The 20,638-nt window shown below is 35.9% G+C and overlaps 1 protein-coding gene across 1 annotated transcript in view; it reads right to left on the bottom strand.

Moving 5' to 3' along the window:
• The window catches only part of LOC124234185 (membrane-bound transcription factor site-2 protease-like), a 32,552-nt gene extending 12,347 nt beyond the window's left edge, over positions 1–20,205 (bottom strand). The window contains exons 1-5 of the mRNA XM_046651435.1: positions 20,131–20,205; positions 13,365–13,513; positions 11,933–12,149; positions 5,907–6,010; positions 3,890–4,017 (exon numbers count right to left, since the gene is read on the bottom strand). Of these exons, the coding sequence (XP_046507391.1) occupies positions 3,890–4,017; positions 5,907–6,010; positions 11,933–12,149; positions 13,365–13,513; positions 20,131–20,205 (673 nt within the window). The remainder of the gene's footprint in view (positions 1–3,889; positions 4,018–5,906; positions 6,011–11,932; positions 12,150–13,364; positions 13,514–20,130) is intronic.
• Between the last annotated feature and the right edge of the window lie 433 nt (positions 20,206–20,638).

The following is a 20,638-nucleotide window of genomic DNA, read 5'->3' as shown; positions in this document are numbered from 1 at the left end:
CCTGCCTCTCCATAGAGTTGCTCTGGTGCAGGATGTGATGCTGCAGTCCATTGACCACATACAGGGTCTCATCCTTCTCCAGCATGATCATAGGAGTCCATGTAGTTTTCCGACTGTTCCTCCACCTTGCCATTTAGTAAGCCTATCTCGAGAATGTTCTCCACACAGGGAACCCCATCAGCCACAGTGAGTTCTATCTTGTAGTCTCCCAGGAGGAGGATGTTGGTTTTGCCCTGAAGCTGGTGGAAGTAACTGGAGTTATACAATTCAGTCATTATAGACAATGAAACTGTATTATAAACATTAAACTTTCTAAGAGACTAGATGTTAATTGTTCCCACAGTAGAAGAAATGATAATTATATGAAGTGATAGAAGTGTTAGCTAATGCTACAATGGCAGTCATATTTCAACATAAATGTGTCAAATGAATATGTTGTACACCTTAGAATTAAGGTGTACTAGGAGCATTTTTGTCACCTAACTTGTGATCTATCAGGGGGAAACTTCCAGGTATACTTGAAAAGAACACAGTTTTAACTATTTAAGACAAACTGAATTTTTTTTTTCCTTTTTCTCCCCAAAGCCCCCCAGTACATAGCTGTATATTCTTAATTGTGGGTCCTTCTAGTTGTGGCATGTGGAATGCTACCTCAGTGTGGCTCTATGAGAGGTGCCATGTCCACGCCCAGGATTTGAACCTACGAACCACTGGAACCTACGAACCGCCTGCAGCGGAGTGCATGAACTTAACCACTTGGCTATGGGGCCTGCCCATGAAAAATTTTTAAGTATGGAGCCAGAATTATCAACATCTATTTTTAAAAGTTAAATTTTTTTTTTGTAATAAAGCATAGAGAATGTTAAAAAATGGAACATATACAGATTTTCTTTCTAAATTCTTTCTAAAAATTCTTGATTCTACTGAAGTGTTTCTCAAACTGGTCAGTGGGGACTGGTGGGATGGAAGTGGAATTTCACACTTAGGGAAATTTCCAGCACTTTGGGTAAGGGAATTCTTTATTTTACAGGACTGTCCCTTATATTAAAAGATGTTTAGTAATTCTAGTTCCCTCCCATTATATGCCATTAGTAGTTAGTCTCCAGTCCCTGAGACAACAATGGACACCTTCACTCTACACATCCAACCATACCCAGGAGGGTGATACCACAACCCATTGAGAATCATTCTCTTATGATGGCAGAAATTTAACCTAATGATAGTTTATAGCATTGCAAAATTTAAGTGGTACAGTATTATTTGTCTGTCACCATATATATGTGCCCATTTACCCCTTATACCTACCCCAACCTGTTTCTCCTTTGGTAACCACTAATCAGTTCTATTGTCCCTGTTTGTTTATCTCCCACATGAGTGAAATCATATGGTGTTTATCTTTCTCTGTCTGTTTTATTTTGCTTAACATAATACCCTCAAGGTCCATCCATGTTGTTGCAAGTGGGACAATTTTGTCCTTTTTATGGCTAAGGAGTATCCCACTGTATATGTATGTGTATGTATACAAACACATACATAACACATCTTGTTTATCCTTTCATCAGTTGATGGGCCTTGATTTGCTTCCACGTCTTGACTATTGTGAATAATGCTGCAATGAACATAGGGGTGAATAAGTCTCTTGAATTGTTGATTTACAGTTCTTTGGATAAATACCCAGTAGTGGGATAGCTGGGTTGTATGGTATTTCTATTTTTAATTTTTTGAGAAATCTCCATACTGTTTTTCATAGTGACTGCATCAGTTTGCATTCCTGCCAGTAGTTTATGAGGGTTTCCTTTTCTCTACATCCTCTCCAACATGTGTTGTTTTTTGTTTTGGTAATTATAGCCATTCTAACAGGTATAGGTGATATCTTATTGTAGTTTTTATTTGCATTTCCCTGATGATTAGTGATGAAAATCTTTCCGTGTGCCTATTGGTCATCTGTAAGTCTTTGGAAAAATGTTCAGATTCTCTGCCTACTTTTAGATTGGGTTGTGTGTTTTTTTGTTGTTCAGCTTTGTGAGTCCTTTATACATTTTGTAAATAAACCCCTTGACTGATAAATGATTTGCAAATATTTTCTCCCAGTTGGTGGGTTGTCTTTTCGTTTTGTTCCTGGTTTCCTTTGCCTTGCAGAAGCTCTTTAGTCTGATGAGGTGACATTTGTTAACTTTTTCTCTTGTTTCCCTTGCGTGAGTAGAAACGGTATTCAAAAAGAGCTTTCTAAGACCAGTGTCAAAGACTGTACTGCCCATATTTTCTTCTAGGAATTTTATGGTTTCAGGTCTTCCTTCCAGTCTTTGATCCACTTTAATTTTTGTGTACGGCAAAAGATAATGGTCTACTTTCATTCTCTTGCATGTGGCTGTCTCATTTGCCCAATAACATTTATTGACGAGACTTTCCTTTCTCCATTGTATGATATTTGCTCCTTTGTCAAAGATTAGCTGTCCGTAGACGTGTTGTTTTATTTCTGGGCTTTCAATTCTGTTCCATTGATCTCTGTGTCTGTTTCTGTACCGGTACCATGCCGTTTTGATTACTAGAGATTTGCAGCATATTTTAAAGTCAGGGATTGTGATGCTTCCAGCTTTCTTTTTATTTTTTCCTCAGGATTGCTTTAGCTATCAGCTATCCCTATTTCTTAGCTGGATTTTTTTTTAACTAATCATGTGTTTACTAACTTAGATATAAGATACTGTGATGTTTTTACTTTACTGTCATATACTGAGAGACGACTAAGATCCCTATTATTTCATTTGTATTCCGAGGGGATAGCATTTAAACTTCCTTACCACTCTCTTCCTGTCCACCTAAACATTTTTGTTACTTTTAGTATATTTGTAACATGTTGAAGAATTCTAATCCCACACTTGTTTAGCGTCAGTTGTTTCATATAAATAGATACAGATGTATGATGGATTTGCCTTGCATCAATTTAGCTAAGCTAGAACAATCTAGAATTTTACTTCTGCATAGATCTGGGTTAGCATTGGCACAATATACATTTTGCATGAGATTTATAAGGCTGGATATGCAATAGTTGCTATCTTCTTTGTATGTTTAGAAAGTACAGGGCACAAGGCTCTGTTGCTGCATATATATCAATTATTGCTTATCTGCTGCGTCACTGGGTAGGTCTGGGTGGGCAGCTGGACCCACAGCTCTTTTAATTTTGCCCGATCCTTCAACTTCTAGTCCGGTATTTAGCTGCAAAATGAGTAACTCCCAATTCTCCTTCAGAGTATCCCTGACATAAAAACTGAAGATTGCAAGTCATAGGAGCTTTAGAAGAGTTATCATTCCATGAGTTCTCATCAGTTCCAAATCAGCCTTACATGATCTGGTTAACATCCAGTTTTTCTTTCCAAATGCCTGCCATGGGGACTTTGGATTTCAGTACCAGACACAGAAACAACAACCTCTAAACAGCTGCGATGATTGTATAAGGTGAAATCCCTAAAACATGTACATATATGTGTGTGCGTACATGTGTGTACATGCATATATAGGTCTGTGTATTTTTTTCTTTTTAGTGCTTCTGCTTCTCTGGAAAAGCCACAATTATAGAAGGACTCATCTACCTATCCTTTCATACTATCCCATCTTCATTCCTGAATTATTTCGATTCATCCTTCTGTTGACTCTTCATGTTTTTCCTTGATTTGGTACAAATTTCACTATTTTTCAGCTGTTCATTATGTTCACTACATCTTGCGTGGTTGAACTGAATTAGTGTTTTTATTCTGCCTCTTTTAAAGGAAAGGCTTGTAAAATGAGTTTACCAACCAGAAAGAAAGAAGTTTTCATTTGTGGTGAGGACATTTTCCTAAAACCACCATCAACATACAGATAAACATTAAAAAAAAATTTTAAAGTCTATTACCTGCACAAAATATTCTTAGCTGCTGGACTGGTGATATAAGTTGCAAATGAGTAGTGAATAGATCAACAAATGCTCCAGGATAAATAATGAAGAGAAAAATCCCAAAGCCATTAAATCGAACTTGCTCCCTAGGATATCACAAAAAAATTTTTATTAATGCATTGGCACTTATCAAATAAACAATGTTACATGATCTTAAGACTTCCAATTGTAATTTGCTTATAAAAACCAATAATTTCTCTGGATAAAGCAAACAAAAACCAAATCAGATCATACTTATACATATTGATCAATTTTTAATAGTGTTTAAAATAGATTTGTGTATCTGTGAAATCTAATTGTTTATAACAGGGATATTATAATAAGCTAGATGAGAGTTAACAGACAAGAAGTGAAAAGTAACAGCTAAAATAAAGAAAAGTGAAAAGATTTAAGAGAGTATTTAGAAATTACATGACTTGGTATATAGAATTGAAATGAATGACAGATAGAATGAAATCTGAGACTTCTGTTATGCAAATAATGTCACCTAATAAGCAATGGAGATAAATAGAAGGCCAATACTGGGTGTGGAAGAGCAAAGATGATGAGTTCAGTATTGGATTGGTTAGTTTTGTACCATATGTATGCCCATAGTAAGATGTTAAGTTTTATGTATAGTATGAAACTCAAGAGAAAGATCTGAGGTAGAAATACAAAGTTAGAAGTTATCAACCCACAGATGGTATTAGAAGTGGATGCACTTTGCTAGAGAGGAGTGTGTAGCTGAAAAGAGAGGGAGGTTAAGGACATGATTCTTACAACACTAGCATTTAGGAAAAGGGCAGAGGGAAACAGCCTGTAAAGAAAATATAAAGTATCTAACAAGAAGTGTAAAATGAGGAAATTATAGTCTTGTGGTAACTAAGTAGGTACCAAAGCAGTGTATTCAGTAACCAGCCACCTCAAAAAAAAAAAAAAATCACCTCTATTTATGTTGTATAGTTTCTCAGTTCTAAATGTCCAAGGGAAAAATAAATTTTTCTTTGCAGCTAGGATCTTCAAAGAAATTATTCAAATATTTTAAAAACACATGTTTACTGATTAAACTGTTAATAAGGATGCTTCTATATTTAAACCCTAAACCCACAAAGCTAAATATGTTAAGGCAAAGGTAAAAAAAAAAAAAAAGTAGATGACCACTTAATTAACTACTGTGTACATTTATATAACAGTATATGCTCTATCAATATGATGCTTTATTGCTAATCAATAGCTTTTGTTCTCATTAAATCTTCTCCTCTAAAACAGTTATTCTTAAAGTTTTTATCTGGCCCATATATCCAATGCATAAAACACATTTCTTTAAGTATACTTTGTCATTTTGGTAATAATTATCAGTGGAGGCTAGAGGGATTGTAATTTGTTTTCTCTGTAATCACTATTTTAGAAGTTGAATGGACTCTTAAATACCCAGGTATAATTCAATGGTAAGTTTGTGGCAGCCAAGACCAAGAACAGGGCATAATACTTAAAGCGAGTCCCACGTTTCATCCACCAATCTCAACTTGGGATTGTGGATAAGATATGGTAATTATTAACAAACTCAGCTCTTTCAGTTTTCTTGTAGTAGCCAGTAGAGGACATACACAGAAGCAGAAATATTTCAATGGATAAGTCAAAGAAAATACTAAGAAGGCAGACGGGTGGGCTTTGAGTGCAGTGGTTATCATTCTGACCTGGATATAATTAGAAAGCTTAGGTTTAAGGATTGAAGAAAAACCTTTGAAGTAATATAAAAGTTAATCACCCTGGGAAAACAAAGTCCTAGATTACACAATCCATGTAGTGAACTAAGCATATTCATTAATATATTATTCTTTTCTATAAAAGATAAGCCACCTCAAAGTAACGGTAGCACAATATCCATAGGAAAAAAACATACTCAAATATCAAATGTAGGAGATTTCAGTAACAAGTCTTCCTAAATTAAAAGCATTATTGCAGGTAGAAAAAAGAAAAAGGTAAATACCATTACCTAATGGCTGCTTTCCCATGTCCAATTTCATGTACAACCCCACTAATGAGGACTGCAGCAAAGAAATAGGTCAGCTGGTTGACAGGCAAATTTATACCAGGAACCTGTTCACAGACACAATGATAAATACACACTTGGGCACCAGAAGACCACGATATTGAGTCAGAATTAAAGCTTCAACCTCCAAGCTGAATGTTCTGTAACCTAAAAGTAGCATAAACAGCAGTGATTCAGTTCTCCATTTCTACATAATAAAAAGTGAAAACACTAAGTTTATTGAGCTGTTAAAGAGGCAGATTCTCTATAACAACATAACATCAATCTATAGAGAACAGCAAACACCAGATTTAAGATGGAAAGTTTATTTTACTGAAGTCGTCATCGAAGAAAAGAATTAGGGAGCCTAGCAAAGTGCCAGGGAATGCAGAATAACAATGAAGGAGTCTGCAAGAGACCTACCCTCAAGGACTGGAAGTCTGATTTGAGAATTCTTACTAAAATTCCTAGTCCTCCCTTTGAATTATTATTACAAAGTTCCAAGTAATTATGCAATATAATAAAGAACAACCTATCCCAGTAACCAAATGAGTTTCATTTTAATATTCTCAAGTTACAAAGTTGGTAATTAAAGCTAGTATATTAAAGTGTCTAATGTGGAGCAAAATATTCTCATTTTGTCTATCTTGTCCACCAGATGAGTCAGAAAAATAGCATCAAGGAGATACTTAAACATTACATTCAAATTAAGATTTCAGGCAGAAATGTAAAGCACTTGAAACATATAGTTGTGTTAAGGCTATATATGAAGCAGTGGAAGTTGCCTTGCAAACGTGTTTTTGAAAGGCCGTGGGTGTATATATCACTGTATATCCCTGGGGAGTTTGCTATTGTATCAGCTGCACTGTATATATGTTTTTTAGATAGGCAAGAATCTTTCTATAAGATAATCACTCCCAAATTATGAAAACAGTTAAAGAGCGATTCTAAAAATCAGGCTAAGTGGGCACACCAGCCATCACTAATACAAATTATATTCATCTATTTCTCACAGTGCAGGATTTTGAAGTCAAAATTATTCTTCTGAGGAAATTTCTTCTTTCTTTCATCTTTGTTGTTTTTGAAGATTGGCTCCTGAGCTAACAACTGTTGCCGATCTTTTTTTTTCTTCTGCTTTATCTCCCCCAATCCCCATAGTACAGAGTTGTATATTTCAGTTGTGGGTCCTTCTAGCTGTGGCATGTGCTAGGCTGCCTCAGTGTGGCCTGATGAGCAGTGCCATGTCTGCACCCAGGATCTGGGCCCCCAAAAGCAAAACCCTGGGCCCGCAAAGCAAAGTGCACAAAATTAACCACTCGGCCATGGGGTTGGCCCAACTTTTATCTGATCTATCAAATAAATTTCTTTTCTTCTTTTCTTTTTTTGGTAAGGAAGATTGGCCCTGAGCTAACATCTGTTGCCAATCTTCCTCTTTTATCTGGAAGATGTCACTGAGCTGACATCTGTGCAATCTTCCTCTATTTTCTATGTGGGATGCCTCCACAGCATGACTTGATCAGTGATGTGCTAGGTCCATGACCGGGATCTCAACCTGTAAACCCTAGGCTGCCAAAGCAGAGCACATGAACTTAACCATTATGCCACTGGGCTGGCCTCTGCTTTTATTTCCAATAAATAAAAAATTTTATGTAGTCAAATCTTATCAAATCTATCATAGTTTCTGGTATTAGCTCTACATTTATAACATCTTCCCAATCTGATTTCATATAAATAGGAAGCTTTTTTCTCTTAAGCTCTTTTATTATTTCATATTTTGATTTTAACGAAATTGGTATTTATTTTTGTGCATAAGAAAAAATTTCCTTTTTTGTCCTCTTTTAATCCTGCTTGGCTCAATTCCTAAATTCTATAAATTCCAAATGTTCTTTTCCTAAAGTTAGTTTTTCTAGTCATTTTTAATTTATGCATAATATTCCATTGAATGACAACCCCATAATTTAACCATTCCTCAACTATGATGTATCTTTGTTTACTTCTAACTTCTCATAACAGTAAATAGTATTAGGCTAAAGACCTTAATGGATACTTTTTTCCATATACAGAGGTGTTTTCTTTGGCTTAGAATTCCAAGTGTGAAAGTGCAGAGTTGAATACCATGAACCTTTTTGTAATCCTCATTATCATAAAACCTCTTTACTCAGACCGTACTAAACAGCTTTTTCAAGAATACTCTTAAAGATATACAGAAATATGCATAGCGGAAAACAGAGAGCAGCTGATTTCTTAATGGTTTCAAAGCACAACTGTCTTAAGCTTTTTTTTTTTTGTATTTTGTAAGCTTTATGAATAAATTGAGCAGCAAACAGAAGAAATAATTTCTTCTCAAAACAGAACATCTGCTATCCTAATCTTAGCTGTCAGGCAGACTAATGACATATTACAATTAAGCTTATTTCACTCATATTCTCTTTCTTTCTTTTTTTTTTTTCCGAGGAACATTAGCCCTGAGCTAACATCTGCTGCCAATCCTCCTCTTTTTGCTGAGGAAGACTGGCCCTGAGCCAACATCTGTGCCCATCTTCCTCTACTTTATAAGTGGGATGCCTGCCACAGCACGGCTTGATAAGTGGTACATAGGTCTGCTGAAGTGGAATATGCGTACTTAACCGCTGTGCCACCAGGCCAACCTGATATACTTTCTTGATGAACAATAACCACTTGTATAAACTGAGAGTCAAAATAACCTCCTTCTTCTTCCTCCAGCATAAGGTCTGAGAACTCCACTCCAAACGATCACTTGAATCCATCCCCTTCACTCTCCTTGACACTAATTTAGGTGTGTATCACTTATAGTGTGAATTACTCCAACTACTCCCTTAAATGGTCTTTGATCTAACTTTCCTTTGGTCTATTTTGCACACATCTATTCTACCCAAGTAAAATCAAAATTTCCTGGAATAGTACTTCGGAATCTGTTCTCTACTTATATTACCCATCTTAATTCCTGCACTGTCTCATTCTCTTGCCATCACCCTTAATCTTCCTACTACCGTATATATCCTATATACAGGTCAAAATTCCTGAAGGATTATTGGTCATTTCTAAGACCATGCGAATAAGCTCTGAGATCAGTGGTGGGTGACTGACGACTCCATCACTTGCCAGCTGAGACCACAGGCAAGTTGTTTCTCTGTGTCTTGATCTTCTCATCTGTAACATAGGGATAATAATAATAATTTTCTTAGGATTGTGGTAAGAATAAAATAAAATGGGCACAAAATCCTCACACAGGAAGCACTGCCTATTTTGTAGTGCCATCAAGCAAATTCTGACTCCTAGCATTCCTTCGTCCAGCAGAGTGAACCCTGCCCAGTCTTTTCATGCCACCCTCTCACCTTTGGGAGCTAAATCACACAGTGCTCTGCTGCTAATCACAGGGTTTTCATGGCCAATTCTTTCTGGAAGTTGGCAGTCATGTCCTTCTTCCTCATCTGTTTTATTCTGGAAGATACACTGAACCCTGTGCACAGTGGGTGACCCTGCTGGTATTTGAAATCCCAGTGCCAGAGCTTTCAGCATCACAGCAACACACAGCCACCACAGTGTGACAATGACAGATGAATGGTGTAGTTCCCTGACTAGGAAATGAACCTGGGCTACAGTGGTGAGAGTGCCAGATCTTAAGCAATAGACGACCTGGGCTGGCTACTGCGTATTTACTAGTTTTTTTGGTTGCTATTATTATTCTCTCTACCTTTCCATATTACACAGTTCCTTCTCCACCTCCTTTGTCCAGGATATGTGGACTTTCCTTCTCTTGAAGCTCTCCTTTACAGTAGCCTTGCACTTATAAATGGATTCAGTTACCTATGGTCAACTGTGGTTCAAAAATGTTAAATGAACACTTCCAGAAATAAACAATTCATAAGTTTTAAATTGGATGCCACTCTGAGTAGTGTGATGAAATCTCACACCATCTTGTTCTGTCCTACTTGTGATGTGAATCATGCCTTTGTTCAGCATGTTCCTGATGTATATACAGTACCCACCCATTAGCTCCTTGGTAGCCACCTTGGTTATCGCATCGACTGTCATGGTATAGCAGTGCTTGTGTTCAAGTCACCCTTATTTTACTTAATAATGGTCCAAAAGTGCAAGAGTAGTGACTGGCAATTTGGATGCCAAAGACAAGCCACAAAGGGCTTACTTTGAGTGAAAACGTAAACGTTCTTCATGATAAGCAAAGAAAAAAATATATGCTGAGGTTGCTAAGACCTACAGTAAGAACATATTTTCTATCCATGAAACTGCGAAGAAAGAAAAAGAAATTTGTGTTAGTTTTACTGTTGTACTTCAAATATGTATGTATATGAGAAAACACAGTATATATAGGGTTTGGTAGTATCTGTGGTTTCAGGCACTCTGAGCATCTTGGAACTTATCCCCCGTAGCTAATGTGGGATTACTGTATTCTCTTTCTAGTGCCAGGTACACCTAGGCTTCTTTCTTTCTGTTTTCACAGCACTTGTATGACAACAAATGTGGCACAACTAAACTATGGTAAACACTCCATGGGGGCTGAGATTAGACTTTTTTCCTCATATAAACAAAATCCAGCAAATGGTCAATGTACACTCAGTAAATGTTCAATGAAGAAATAAATCATCCCTCTGAGACCTCTCATACTGAATTTCTTAGCCTGTAAGAGCTATTATCATAGAAAAAAATTCTTTATTGTTCTCTTCAACTGACTTCTACACAGCCTCATGATGATCTAGCTGAATAGAGGCTTCAATAGTTGAGTTTCAAGAAATCTGTTACTAATCTTCAATAGCACAATATATTAACTAATAATTAAAAACATAACATCAATGGCTCATGGAAGTAGGAAGTATAAATGTAAAAACTGGAAGTAAAAGTTAGCCAAAGTTAGACTACCTTCAAAACTCTGCAGATGTGAAATGATAAGGTACAGGTAAACACATGTGATTTAAAGTGAGAATTATTACAAACAGCTTACAACCTAAAGAGTGTGACTTATCATTATTATCCACATCACAAAATCATTATGCCTATTCAAAGTCTTACCTCTTTAAATAAAAGGGTATTGTTGATAAGATTCTGTGGTAGGCATCTCTCAAAGATGGTCTTTAATGATTCTAGCATGCTTTGTGTAATTTCCTCCCCTTAGATGGCCTTAATGACTTGTTTTTATCAAAGTGAATAGGGCAAAAGTCATGAAATGTTACTTTTGTGATTAGCATATAAAAAGACTGTGACTTACATCTTGTTTCTATTCTCTTTATTGCCTTGAGGCTTACAGGTTCTACTGAAGCAAGCTGCCCTATAGAGAGGCCCAGATGATGAGAACCTAAAGGTGGCCTCCAGTCAACAACCAGCAAGGAAATAAGGGTTTCAGTCTATCAATTCTTGAGGAACTGAATTCTGCTAAAACCCATTAAATGAGCTTGGAAGCAGATCCTACCCTAGATGAGACTTCATAACAGTGCAGAACCTGGGGCCATATCTTGGGACCTTGAAGTAGAGGACCCAACTAAGTTGTGCCTGGACTTCTGACTGCTAACTCACAGAAGCTCTCTCATTGCAAGCCTCTAAATTTGGGAGTAATTTATGATGTAGCAATAAATAAACACTAAATATTCTGAAAACCATAAAGAGAAAGGGCAAGCATTTTGCATATGATTAAAATGTCATTTACACATTTTGGTGATTTTAAGTAAGTAGGCTTATTTTTCTATAGTTTCAATCTTTTAATACCTCATGAATACAATAGGAATCAAATGGGCTATTCATTAATCATTAGTAGTCTGAATAGTGGTACCTTTGTTCTACTACTATGTAATACAACAATTTTCACTAGTTCTTACTAATGTTTACCTTAAAGTATACAATTTACAATACTGTCAGAGATAATTTATTTTCACATTTTTATGATGGGTAGGAGTTAAACCACACAGAGTAACATTTTATAACTATATTTAAACTTCTTTTTAAAGGACAACACTTACCACAACTTGTAGCACTTGCTCATTGTGAACTGAAGAAGAGGAAGAAGATAAAGAAGAAGAGGAGGAGGAGGGGGAGGAGAAGGAAGAAGAAGAGAGTGAGGAAGAAGAAGTGGGAGAGTCAGCCATCATTTGTGCCAAAGTCTGCATCAGTGTTTTTCCAAGGAGGAAAAAAGAACTAAACATGGCAATTACTCCAAACACCATTCCAAAGTTGAACCTATCAAAAGGAAAATCACATAAATGTACAATTTGTCATACTCAAATACTAAGTAATGTATGAGTTACATTTTACAGCCTCAAGATACTGTCTAAAAATTTCAGTATTTCTCCTTCTTTCACTCATCTGAACTTCCGATATTTGACTGAAGCATTTGCACTAATCTATTGAAGCAATTTTAGCAAATTACAATTGTATAATAACCGATGAGGCTGAATATTGTTCCTAATTTTAAAAAAAGTTTCAGTTTACTCTCATGTCCTTTGTTCATTTAAATACTGGTATTTAGATTTTGTTCTCAAATATTTATGAAGGCTTTGTCAACAGGATATAATTTTCACTTATTCTATTATTTTTATTTAACTTTAACTTTGTTTTGTGACAAATGAATTTATTAACATGGTGAAATATAATGATGTTTTCCTTCTTTTATTGTTTCAGTAATTAAAAGTTACCTTTCTATATTTGGAATTAACCTATTATATTTTCTATTAACTTTTGGATAAGTGTTGTTTCTCAATGAACGTATCCATTTCATCTAACTTTTGAAATTAAAAGCCAGTTGTTCAGAAGAGTGATTATTTTTAATGTGTATAGATTCTGTAGAAATGTCACCTTTTTCAATGCTGATTTTTGGTCCCTTGTGTTCTCTATTTTTGATCAGTCATGCTAGAGGGTTTATTAATTTACTTAATCTTTTCAAAGAACCAACTTTGGCTTTGCTGATTTTCTCTAGTATAAGTCTGCTTTGTATTTCACTTATTTCTTTTCTTATTTGGATTATCTCCTTATTTCTATTTCCTTTGCTTTGATTTGCTATGGCATTTCTACTACGTTTTTCGATGATCTGTTCGTTTACATTTATTTTTACCTCATTTGGAGTTAACTTTTTAACAAAAAGCAATTTAGATAAAGTCCTCTGATCTCCCTCAGTACTAGAAATTCTCTAAATGACAAAAACCTGTCAGTTTCTAGTGTGTCCCAGAGATCATTATAAACCTGTAACCACAGGCACCAAAAACTCCTTGATTTCTAATATATGTGAAAGCAAAATGATGCAATCCCTTGGGCTAACAGAAAAGTCATAATAGTTACATAGGTAACTGTCAATGTTTTAAAACTTGGTAAAGTAAAAAATGATTGAAATAACTAATTTAACAAGCTATTTATCATTATCACAAGGAAAAATTCAAATCAAAAAGAAAAGATGAATACCACTGGTAAAGCATTCTTGCTTTTCGCCGTCCCCAACTGTAAAAGGCACGCTTGAAAACAGCTGTTTGCCATCTTATGTGAAAAGGGGAGATGTTTAATCCATTGTTTTCCAGCCAGTCTTCATAAGAATGCTTAAAATAGACAGATGACTGAGAAGGAAAGAAAAGTTCCATATTACTCAATTCTGAAGAAGAATTTGTACTGTTAAAGAAAAGCAAGCAGACGTATTTTCTACAGATAATCATGATACTGGCTGCCCAAATTTACCACTTAAAAGCTTTCTGTTCAATCCTGAGGCATCTAGACATAAAATATACTAAGTATTCTCAGACTAGGTAGTGTTTATTTACTCCAGAAACCATATGTACTATAGAGGAGAAATGAGTCTGGTATTGTGGTCTAAGAAGACCCTCAGACAAGGCATCAGAAAGGATGTTATTGACTTACAAAAAAAGGATATCTGAAATCAGTGCTGTCTATTTTCTTACTGAACAACTACCCCCGAGAAATTAGCCTGACTTTGACTACATAAATTATTGAAAATCTCTTAAATTCTCTGAGATTTGGTGGGCTAGCTACTTATAAGCAGATTCAAAAGACTGTTAGGCTCAAAAAAAAGAAAAAGAAAAATCTGATAGAACTGTGAGGAGAGACAGACAAACCACACAATTAGAGGTGGAGATTTTGATATCCCTCTCTGTTAAATTAATAGAATAATTAGGCTGAATATCAGCAATGATATATCAGATTTGAACTACGCTATCCATGAACTTGATCTGATTAACCTTTATAGAACACACCAATAACAGCAGAATAAATTGTTTTTTGAAACGTATGTAGAACATTTAGCAAGACAGACCACAATCTCGGACACAAAAAGTGTACATAAATTTTAAATGCTTCAAATCAAAGAAAATATGTTTTCAGATGACAATGGAAACAAACTAGAAATCAATAATAATATGAAAGATCTTTGAAAATCTCAAATATTTGGAAACTAAGAAACACTTCTAATTAGCCTATTGTATTAATTTTCTATACCTACCCAAACGCTTACCATAAAATTAGTGGCTTAAAATAAAACTAATTTATTATGCAATCATGCATCCCTTTAAGACAGGGATATGTTTGAGAAATGAGAAATCCGTCTTTAGGCGATTTTGTCATTGTGTGAACATTATAGAATATACTTACGCAAACCTAGATGGTGTCATCTACTAACAACTAGTTATATGGTACTAATCTCATGGGACTACCTTCATATATGCGGTCAGTTGTTTTTTGAAACGAAATGTACAAGACTGTACTACGGTTCTGTATGTCAGATGCCAGACATGGCTCCCACTGGGCTAAAATCGAGTTAACAGCAGGGCTGTGTTTTTTTCTGGAAGCTTAGATGTGAATCCATTTCCTTACCTTTTTCAGTTTCTCCAGGCTACCCATGTTTCTTTGGCTCACAGACCCCTTCCTCTATTTTCCAAAGCAGCAATGCTACATCTCTTTCTGACCTTTCTTATGTCATTAAATGTCTCTTTGACCACAGTCCTTTTAAGGTCTCTTATCATTAAAGTGGGTGATCCAGATAATATAAGGTAATCTTGATGACTTAAGGTCTATAACTGAATCACATTAGAACATGGATATTATGACTACCACATTCTGACTACCAAGTTTATGGATCAAAGATGACATCAAAAGGGAATTAGGAAGAATTTTGAACTAAATAAAAATGAAAGGACACTTTACTAGCATTTAGGAATGCTGGTAAAGCAGTAATAGGGGACAGGGAGGATGTATTACACTAAATACGTATATTAAAAAAGAAGGTCTCAAGTCAATGTTTTCAGCTCACCTTAAGGAAATAGAGAAAAGAGGAAGAAATTAAATCCAAAGCAATAGAAACGAATAAAATCAATGTGGATATTGATGAAACAGAAAAAAAAATAATCAGCAAAATCAAAACCTAATTTTTTGAAAAGATCAAGAACATTGATAAACTTCTAGATGGACTGGTGAAGAAAAAAAAGGGAAGACACAAACTACAAATAGAAATGAGAGAGGTGACGTTGTTACAGATTCTACATATATCAAAAGAATAACAAGGTATTAGTAATACCTTCTAACATAACTAGTAATGACAACTTCATACCAATAAATTTGACAACTTAGAGGAAATAGACCAATTCCATCAAAGACAGAAACTACCATCAAAAATCACTGAAGAAGAAAAAGTAACCTGAATAGCTTTATATATATTAAAATACTTGAAATTTACTTAAAAACTGTCCCATGCACCACACAAAAAAGTCCAGTCCTTAAGTCTTCACCTGTGAATTCTTCCAAATATTTGAGGAAGATGTAATAGCCAACTTTAAACACTTCCCAAAGATTCACAAGGGGATACTTCCCAAGTCATTTTATGAGTATACCAACTCTAGAAGACCCTCCCAACTCTCAGGAAACAAAACAAACTTTTAACAAACTGAATCCAATAATGTATTACAATCATAATACATTTTGGCCAAGATTTTTAACTCAGAAATACAAGAGTGGTTTAATATAAAAAAAGCAATTTATGTAATTTACCATATTAACTAAAAAAGGAAAACCACATGGGTCATTTCAATAGATGCAGAGAAAGCATCTTCCACTTCAGCATACATTCTGAATAAAGGCTCTAAGAAAACTTAAAATAAAAGGAGAACTCTCTTTTATCCTAAGAAGGTAAGAATGAAAAACGCATGGCTAAATTCATTATGGTGAAAGACTAAATGTTTCCCCTCAAAATAAGGAACAGGTCAAGATTATATACTTACCACTATAATTCTAGCCATTGCATTTAGGCAAGCAAAAGTAGTAAGAAGGATCCAGAATAGAAAGGAAAAAGTAAAATTCCCTTTGGTTGCAGACAGCATAATTGTTCAGAAAATCTGATGCAATGGGCAAAAAGCTACTAGGACTAGTAAATAAGTTTAGCAAAGTTGTAGCACATACTATCAATATATAATACTTGATTATATTTCATGCTACTGATGAGTAATAGAAAATTCAAATTTTAAAAATTCTATGTAATAGCATCAAAATTATGAAATATTTAGGAATGAATCTGACAAAAGATGATAAAAGTGTGAACTGACAATTATAAAATATTGCTGAGAGAAATTAAACATGACTTAGTGGTAGGGAGAAAAATACCCAGTTCATCGGTCAGGAGGGTTAATATTGATAAGATGTCAATACTTCCCAAATTGATGTAATTGAGTGAATATAATCCAAGTAAAAATCCCACCAGAATTTTTCTGTAGAAATTGGTATGCTGATTCCAAAATTCACACAGGAATGCAAAGAACTTCAAATAGCCAAAACAACATAAAAAAAGAAGAAAGTTGGAGGAAGTACTGGGTATCAAGAAAAATTAGAATGCTAACAATACTCAAACAGCATAGTATGGAACAGAATATAAAGTCCAGAAATACAACCAAAGACCCTGAATAGCCAAAGGATTCCTGAGAAAAAAGAACAAAGCTGAAGATATCACACTCCCTGATTTCAAAATATACTACAAAGCCATAGTAACCAACACAGCATGGTACTGGCACAAAAACAGACACACAGATCAATGGAACAGAACTGAGAGCCCAGAAATAAACCCACCCATTTATGGACAGCTAATATTCGACAAGGGAGCCAAGAGCATACGATGGAGAAAGGAGAGTCTCTTCAATAAATGGTGTTGGGAAAACTGGACCGCCACATGCAAAAGAATGCAAATAGACCATTTCCTTTCACTATGCACAAAAATCAACTCAAAATGGATTAAAGATTTGAATGTAAGACCTGAAACCATGAAACTTCTGGAAGAAAACATACGTAGTACGCTCTTTGACATTGGTCTGAGCAGCATATTTTCAAGTACCATGTCTGAGCAGGCAAGGGAAACGAAAGAAACAATGAATAAACGGGACTACATCAAACTAAAAAGCTTCTGCACAGCAAAGGAAACCATCGACAAAACGAAAAGACAACCTAACAATCGGAAGAAGATATTTACACACCATATATCAGATAAGGGGTTAATATCCAAAACATGCAAAGAATTCACGTCTCAACAACAAAAAAACCAACAACCTAAATAGAAATGGCCAAAAGATCTGAACAGAGATTTCTCCAAAGAAGATATACAGATGGCCAACAGGCATATGAAAAGATGGTCAACATCATTAGATATCAGGGAAATGCAAATCAAAACCACAATGAGGTAGCACCTCACCCTGGTCAGAATGGCTATAATTAACAAGACAGGAAACAACAAATGTTGGAGAGGGTGTGGAGAGAAGGGAACACTTGTTCACTGCTGGTGGGAGTGCAAACTGGTGCACCCACTCTGGAAAGCAGTTTGGAGTATCCTCAGAAAATTAGGGATAGACCTACCATATGATCCAGCTATTCCACTGCTGGGTATTTATCCAAAGAACTTGAAAACACAAATCCATAAAGATCCATGCACCCCTATGTTCACTGCAGCATTATACACAAATAGCCAAGACTTGGAAGCAACCAAGGTGCCCATGAAGGGATGAATGGATAGAGAACGTGTGGTGTATATACACAATGGAATACTATTCAGCCATAAGAAATGATGAAATCCGGCCATTTGTGACAACATGGATGGACCTTGAGGGTATTATGCTGAGTGAAATAAGTCAGAGGGAGAAAGTCAAATACCACATGATCTCACTCATAAGTAGAAGATAAAAACAATGACAACCAAACCCAGAGCAACAGAGATTGGATTGGAGGTTACCAGAGGGGGAGGTGGAAGGGGGAGGACAAAAGAGGTGATTAGGCTCACGTGTGACGTGATGGACTATAATTAGTTTTTTGAATGAACACAATGTAATCTACACAGAATTCAAAATATATTACGATGTACATCTGAAAGCTATATAATGTTATAATACAATGTTACTGCAATAAAAATAAATAAATAAAATAAAGTACAGAAATAAATCCACACAAATATGAACACCTAATTTTTGATGCAAAGATGATCCAGTGGGACAAAGACAGCTTCTAACGATTTTAACAGGTTAACAACTGGATATTCATGTGCAAAAAAATTGAACTTCATCAATCAAAATGACTCAATGATATAGATGTAAACCTAAAAGTATTAAACTTCTAGAAGAAAACAAGAGAAAAACTCGAGATTCTCTGTTAGACAAAAGTACAATCCACAAACTAAGTGACAAACTGGACTTCATCAAAATGAGAACCTTCTGTTTTTCAAAAGTACATGGTTATGAAAATAAAAAGACAAGCCACAGACTGAGAAAAGAAACTGTGCAACATAGACATCTGCTAAAGCATTTGTGTCTAGAATACATAAAAAATCCTTAAAAGTTCTTAAACAGTAAATTCTTATATAAATACAATACATTCTTAAATAAGAAAATAACCAAATTTTTTAAAAGGTCAAATTTAAAGACATTTGAACAAAGAAGATATGTGAATGGCAAATAAGCATCATCAGTCAATGCTCAGTATTACTAGTCATTAGGAAAATGTAAAGTAAAACCACAATGATATATCACTATACACCTATCAGAATAACTAGAGCTGAAGACTTAACATACTAAGTGTTGGTGAGAATATGATGAAACTGCATGTCTAATCCGGGGCTGTTACGATTCTAAAATGGCATGATCACTTTGGAAAAGCATGGCAGTTTATTAGAAAGTTAAAGATATACCTACCATATCCAGTCACTCCATTCTTCGGCATTTATCCAAAAGAAAAGGAAACATATGTCCATACAAAGATGTTAATAAGAGCTTTATTTGTAATGGCGCAAAACTGGAAACCGAAATGTTCACCAGATAAAATGATAAATAAATTGTTACATGTATGCAATGAAATACTATTCAGCAATAAAATGGTATGAGGGACTGAATCTAAATAATTACAGACAGAGAATTTAGAACCCCCCCATCTGCAAACTGTATATATGATGTATGATGTCATTTACATGAAAGTTTGGAAAATGTGCACTAGAGAAACAGGACACAGCAAAGCTTGGGAGCAGAAATTAGCATGAGGAAGGAGGAAATCTAGGTGATGACGGACATGTTTGCTGTATTGATATGGTGCCGCTTTTATGGATCTATATGTATGCGAAAACTTCTCAAACTGTACACATTACGTACATGCACATTTTAAAAAAAACTTGCAGTTAAATACTGTATCTGAATTACACCTTAAAAAGTCAGAAGGAGAAAGTCAAATACCGTATGATCTCACTCACTTAAAAAGCTTTTTTAAAAAAAGGTTGTGTACTGCATACTTTGTGTGGTCAGCAGCAGCTGGTAGTTTACTTCACCTGCAGCATTTTAGACCTTGTCCCAGGCCTGCTAAATGAGAATCTGCGTCTTAAATGCAAACCCAGATCATCTTAAGCACGTTCAAGTTTCCGACCACTGCTCTAAATTACAGGTTGATTTTATTCATTCCACTACCAACGTCTCTAGAGGGTTGTCAACTTAATGAAGACAGAAAACAATGCCTTTCCTAAGCAAATGTTTTCTTTTTCTCCCACACTTCCGAGCCCGTCACAGTCACCTCCAGGACAGCATTCGAAGCATGCACTGCCTGCACGGACCGGTACTGCGACGCACCCTGCAGGGGAAAAGAATGCCTCCTGCGACGCAGGGCTTTGGGCCCTGGTCCTCTGCTGCCCATTTGTGGGCCTGAGGCCTAATACCCTCACCTTCAGCATCAAATCGGTTAAGTAGACCACAGTCCAGCCTCCTACCACCAAAACCACCAGCGACACAGGAATCATGCCGGCAGCGGACCAAAAGCCTTGTCCTTCCGAGCCGCAACCAAGCAACTGCGCGCCTCGCACAATGTGTGCTTCTGCGCAGGAACCAAAATACCCCGAGTTCGTTTCTCGCGGTGGCGCCGTTTCTCTACGGACCTTTCGGGTGGAGACACAGGCTAACGTGCGTGCACTGAAATGGGTGTCGGACAGGGGCTTCTTTCTGTGGTACTTTTGGGAGCAGCTTTCCAGTTGTCAGCTGGGTTCCCCTTCCGGTTCTCCAGGGATTAACTTTGTAAACATTTCTCGGACTTCAGGCCTTGTGGCTGGCTACTTTCCGTGGCCACAGGTTCTCCTGTTATGTGTGCTCTTCTGTTATTTTTAATCTAGTGAACGTGTGGGCTCATCTGAAGTAATAAGGATCTCTGCCTTCCTGACCCTAGTGACATATTTGTTT

The sequence above is a fragment of the Equus quagga genome, unplaced genomic scaffold (assembly GCF_021613505.1).
Source record: "Equus quagga isolate Etosha38 unplaced genomic scaffold, UCLA_HA_Equagga_1.0 72560_RagTag, whole genome shotgun sequence".
Classification (NCBI taxonomy): Eukaryota; Metazoa; Chordata; class Mammalia; order Perissodactyla; family Equidae; genus Equus; species Equus quagga.
The sequence above is the reverse complement of the archived record's forward strand: the minus strand, read 5'-3'. Positions and strand labels throughout refer to the sequence as shown.